The sequence below is a fragment of the Poecilia formosa genome, unplaced genomic scaffold (assembly GCF_000485575.1).
Source record: "Poecilia formosa unplaced genomic scaffold, Poecilia_formosa-5.1.2 Scaffold628, whole genome shotgun sequence".
Lineage (NCBI taxonomy): Eukaryota > Metazoa > Chordata > Actinopteri > Cyprinodontiformes > Poeciliidae > Poecilia > Poecilia formosa.
In genome coordinates, this window is record NW_006800567.1 from 45463 (window position 1) to 50618 (window position 5156).

At 49.4% G+C, this 5156-nt stretch overlaps 1 protein-coding gene and 1 long non-coding RNA gene across 3 annotated transcripts in view; one reads left to right on the forward strand and one right to left on the reverse strand.

Annotated features, from left to right (window-relative positions):
- Positions 1-4438, forward strand: part of LOC107834450 (uncharacterized) — a 20285-nt gene extending 15847 nt beyond the window's left edge. Inside the window, exons 2-3 of the long non-coding RNA XR_001660243.1 lie at positions 1565-1570; positions 4418-4438. This is a non-coding gene — a long non-coding RNA (uncharacterized LOC107834450). The remainder of the gene's footprint in view (positions 1-1564; positions 1571-4417) is intronic.
- snx14 (sorting nexin 14) overlaps positions 263-5156 on the reverse strand; it is a 9668-nt gene continuing 4774 nt past the window's right edge. For both annotated transcript variants that reach the window (XM_016665871.1, XM_007541754.2), the window contains 12 exons: positions 3862-4045; positions 3577-3660; positions 3396-3496; positions 3218-3329; positions 3012-3052; positions 2726-2842; positions 2033-2156; positions 1383-1547; positions 1173-1268; positions 846-937; positions 688-744; positions 263-403 (listed from right to left, as the gene is read on the reverse strand). In XM_016665871.1, coding sequence (XP_016521357.1) covers positions 374-403; positions 688-744; positions 846-937; positions 1173-1268; positions 1383-1547; positions 2033-2156; positions 2726-2842; positions 3012-3052; positions 3218-3329; positions 3396-3496; positions 3577-3660; positions 3862-4045 — 1203 coding nt within the window. In that variant the 3' untranslated portion in view covers positions 263-373. The remainder of the gene's footprint in view (positions 404-687; positions 745-845; positions 938-1172; positions 1269-1382; positions 1548-2032; positions 2157-2725; positions 2843-3011; positions 3053-3217; positions 3330-3395; positions 3497-3576; positions 3661-3861; positions 4046-5156) is intronic.

The following is a 5156-nucleotide window of genomic DNA, read 5'->3' on the forward strand; positions in this document are numbered from 1 at the left end:
CTGAGAAAATGTTCCGATTGTAACTAAGCAACTGTAACTTTGTTTTAATTTAACTATTAAATGGACCAATCAGAGAGCAGGACGGTGTCTTCAGCTGGTTGGATGACGATGGTTGGTTGGTCCAACCAGGAACCATCTTAAGCCCCGCCCACAGTCAGATGTTCTCCTGTTTCTGCTGATCACTGGCTTTGGCCAGGCATCCGGACCGGACCGGTTCCAAGCCGGACTGTATTGGACAGGAAGGAGACAGGAAGTGGCGAGCTGATGGGGAATAAATATGTTTATTAGACAGGAAGTGGGATGGTCTGATGGTTGGGAAGCAGCAGGAGATCCTTGGTGTTGGTTCTGAGGTCCAGCCTCCGACCCGGTCTGGTCACACAACGAAGGGTTCCCTCGGCCCCTGCTGAGGAGGAAACATCTGTGAGGTCAAAGGTCAGTAATGTTTCTCACTGTTTATCTTTGAACCTGAAGAAACCAGACCGGGTCTGTTTCAGAACCAGAAACAGACCCGCAAAGAGTTTTTTAATATGAATTGGACCCGTTTGGTTAAAAAGTATAGGTTGGATCTCCTGAAACCAGTTCTGGTCCCATCATGGTGCAGGAAGGCTTGATAAATTTGAACAGTTCTTTTCTACAGTGAACTGGTTCAGTGCCTGATGGAGGTTCTGCCCTCATGGGTCCCATTACCTGGTTCAGTTCAGGGAAAAGCTCCAGGATGGCGATGTCCAGCAGGACGTAGGTCATCTGAGGACAATCAGAGGACAATCAGGTCAGGGGCGGAGCCTCCGTTTACCTGCAGGGGGCGGAGCCTCCATTTACCTGCAGGGGGCGGAGCCTCTGTTTACCTGCTTGTTGAGCAGCGGCTGCTGCAGCGCGTGGAACAGCAGCTCGATCCCGTCTCTCTGGCGCTCTTCCCCGATCAGCTTCACCACGGCGTCTGAAACCAAGCAGAGCGACACGGTTAACCTCCTGGTTCTGGTTCTGGTCCAGCAGCCCGTTAGACCAGCAGAACACCTGGACCAGGACGTAACTAACACAGAGCTCATCATCCGAACCACCAAGAAGTTCTGGAGAACCGGTCCAGCTTAACTAGGTTGCCAGTAGTTAACCAGGTAACAGGTAGTTAACGATGTAACCAGTAGTTAACTAGTAGTTAACCAGGTGACACTGACCTGGCAGGTAGCGCATCATCTCGTCAAACGTCTGCTTGGCTCTCAGCAGTTTCTCCTTTGGACTTCGGTCCTGGTGGTTCTCACAGAAAACGGCATCTGGACCCAGAAACACAAGCAGGAGGTTCTAGTTCAGCCGGGTCAGAACCAGCAGCACTGCATCCAGAAGCGGACCAGAGGTTCTGGTACCTATAAGGTTCTGGTTTCTTGTACCTCTGAGCTGCGTGATGAGCGACACCAGCCGGTGCTCCTGCAGAACCGCCTCCAATTTGGACCGCAGGTACCGGTCCACGTAGGCCTCCAGAGAGTTCTTGAACAGAATCCGGCCGGCCGCCAGGACGTGGTGCAGCCAGTCCGGAACCCGGAACAGAACCCGACCTGCAACGGAACCACAGCACCGGGTCAGTCCAGAATCAGTCCAGAACCAGCAGCAGCACTGGCCTCCTTCTGCTGCCCAGAATGGATCAGCACTGCCTCCTGCTGGTCGAATCCTGCATGTATGCTTTCTAGGACTGATCTGAGATCTGCTGCTTCCTGTGGAACCAACAGAACCTGAACCAACAGAACCTGAACCAACAGAACCTGCAGAACACGTTGAGATTCTGAGGACGTGTCTGTCATTTTAAAGGTTCTGTGAGTTCTGTTTAAGAAACTTGTTTCAATCTTAGGTTTCACCCTGACCTTTGACCCCAGGCTCTCACTCAGATCTACACCAACACCTTCATGTTGCCTAGCAACAGCTCCAGCCAATAGAATTGCAGGATTTCATAAGTTTTCTGTCATTTTGAGGCTTGAGACGGTTCTGGAGCTGTCCTTGTTCCGGAAGCCATGTTGTCCCCGTCGCCCCCGGTTACCGGACTCACCAACATACATCAGGTAGTCGTACATGCCGTCCACGGCCACGACCTCCAGGAAGCAATTAGAGTTGTGTTTCCGCTCCGGAGCGTCGGAGAGGTCAGCGTTGTTCCGGAACAGGTCATTGAAGAGCTGCAGGACACAACAGATGTCAGGGTCATGTGACCTGCTCAACATGGCCTCCACACTGGGGAGAACTTGAACTAACCATCTGTTTATGCTGAAACCATTAAATCAAACTTAGCAGCATTGATCATCTCAATAAATAAATATTACATTTATGTATCTGTATTAAAATATTAGCATTTGTGGCCCCTGAAGCCCTGGGGGCCCGACGGAGCCGCTGACTTGATTTGGATTAAACAAGTGCAAATAATTGATGTTCATTTTAATTGTATGTTTTGATTTGTTGTTTTTCAGACTAGCTGTGGGTTTAAATATGGTTCCACTGGAGATGTTTTCCTGTAACATATAATTACCCAGTAATATTTTTACATTTCCTGTCAACATCTTTTACTACAAAAACACGGCGGAGCGCCCGCCGGGCCGACAGGTTTACTGGGGGAACCTGCATGGTTTCATCACTTCCTGTTTTCAGCCAGGTTTTAATCCAATGGAGATCTGGGGACATCGCATGGTGGAGCACAAGTCAATGCGTAGACGTGGTTACCATGGCAACATGTTCTGACATGAACTTTTACCTTCTTGTTCTCTGCAGACGGGCTGAAGACGGTGAGTTCTGGTCGGCTCGGTTTGGGTTTGGGCGACTCGCAGGAGTTGAAGAAGGACTGGATGAACGGCTCCAGGTTCTGTCCTTTCTGAAAAACACACAGGGACATCAGAACCAGGACCAGAACCTGAACCTGAACCAGGACCAGGAGCAGGACCTGCCTAAGATAAGCAGGAAGTAAAGGGACAGGAAGTAAAGTCTTCCAGACAGGAAATGGAATCAGAAGGGACTGAATCATCCCTGCAGCAGGATCTCACCTCCTTCATCAGCTTCCCAGGAACAGACTTGAAGATTTTCCCTGGAAAATAAACAAAACAGTGAATGATGGAAAACTTGGATTCAGATCCAGAGAAACTTCCTGTGATCAGAAACCGCAGACCCGGATCAGACCAGAGACCACTGGGTTTGTGAGCTCAGGAAGGAAACTCCCACCAGAAGCGGACCCGTCCGGAACAGAACCCACCCAGGTTGACGTCTGGCAGCATCTTGTCCAGGAACTGGGACTCCAGACTGAAGGGAGACAGGAAGTCGGCCAGCAGCTGACTGTTGCTGAGCTCAGGGAGAAGCAGCAGCCTCTGCACGCAACGCAGCAGGTCAGACCGGAACCACAGGTTCTGGAAGGTTCTGGAGGTCAAACTCACCTGTAAATATTCCTCAAACTCTTCCCGCTTTGATTCCAGGAATTCGTAGTTCTTTGGTCCGATGAGCCGCTTCGACGGAAGCTGAACGTCCGAGAAGGTTCCTGAAACAAGAAGAACTTTATGGGGGAGGTTCTGGTCTGGTTGGGAGGTTCTGGTTTGGTCGGTATTATGGGATGGTTACCATGAAACTCTGTGAGTTTGGACTCCAGAACGTAGAACTCCAGGTACCGCCTGCAGACCGTCCAGGACTCGGGGTCGTGACCCGCTGAGGAGAAACAGGAAGTTTGTAGTGTAGCTGCAGTAACAACTGTGGCCACCAGGGGCGCGGCCGCTCCCTGAACACTGTTAAAAACTAAAGGCTGGATTTTCTCAGATTATAATCCGAAACAGCATAACTTCCACTTTAACTTTAAATGATTTCAATATTTCATGAACCGTCGACCCGTAACTGCTGGTTCCGACTCACCGTCCCGACGGTCGTTCCTCTTCACGTCGATGACGAAGACAGGAACCTTCTCCCGCTTGGCCTCGTCTTCGCAGAAATCGATGAACGGCAGCGAGACGCTCCAGGCCGACAGGAGCCTCTGGTGAGGCGCCGCCAGCGGCTCGACCGCCCCGTCGTCCTCCAGAACCACCGTGGCCTCCTCCACCTGCAGGACCGGGTCAGAGCCGGTTCGGAGCCAGGGGCGTCATGTATTAAACACTGCGCAGTTTTCACTCTAAAACTTGGAGTACGGACAAATTTAGAAAAAAGCGGCGCACAAGAAAATTCAGGTCTGAAGCCGTTCGCTCACACAGAGCAGCTGCTGCTCCGCCTGTCGCCTCCATGAAACGTCTTAATGTAAATTAGCATAAATACCTGGAGTGAAGCAGTAACCATGGCAACGGCCTTGTTTGTAGCAGAATAGTATTTATAGTAATTATATATTTTATTTAAAATGTGCTTACAGGGCACATAAGGTGACCTCACAAAAATAAAAATAATACATTTTAAAGAAAAAGTAAAGAGTAAATCTGTCCAGGTCGGACCTGCTGCAGCAGCAGGTCCAACCCGGAGGCTCTGCTGCTGCAGCAGGTCCGACCCGACGCTCTGCTGCTGCAGCAGGTCCGACCCGGAGGCTCTGCTGCTGCAGCAGGTCCGACCCGGAGGCTCTGCTGCTGCAGGTCCGACCCGGAGGCTCTGCTGCAGCAGCAGGTCCGACCAGACAGCTTTACTTTTTACTTTCTAGGGTTTCTTTAATCGTTTTAGTTTTGTGAGGTGACCTCATGAGGCCTGAAAGCAGCTTTTAAATAAACTATATTATTATTGTTATAGATGCTTATACTGCTGTTAGCCAGGATGGTTGCCATGGTTACTGCTTCAGGTGCCGGCAGACTTCCAGGTATTTATACTGATTTACATTAATATGTATTCATGGAGGCGACAGGCGGAGCAGCAGCTGGGTTTGAGGCCCCTGATGTTTTGGCTCTGATCCTTTGCAGAACGTCAGAAAACATCCAGCATCATGGAGACCAAGGAAACTCTGAGATTAAAATATATTCACGTCATTAATATTTATTTAATGAATAGAAAATGTTTTAAAAATCTGATTATTTACAAAATATACATGATTGTAACTTCCTGTTACTGTAGAAAAAACCCAAAATATTTACAAACAACAAACACGATTTCATAAACAGTCGACACTGCCTTGTCATTATAAACACCCAGGTCACCTTTATGAACTGCTGAGTCATGTAAATAGTCAGTATAAAACAGCT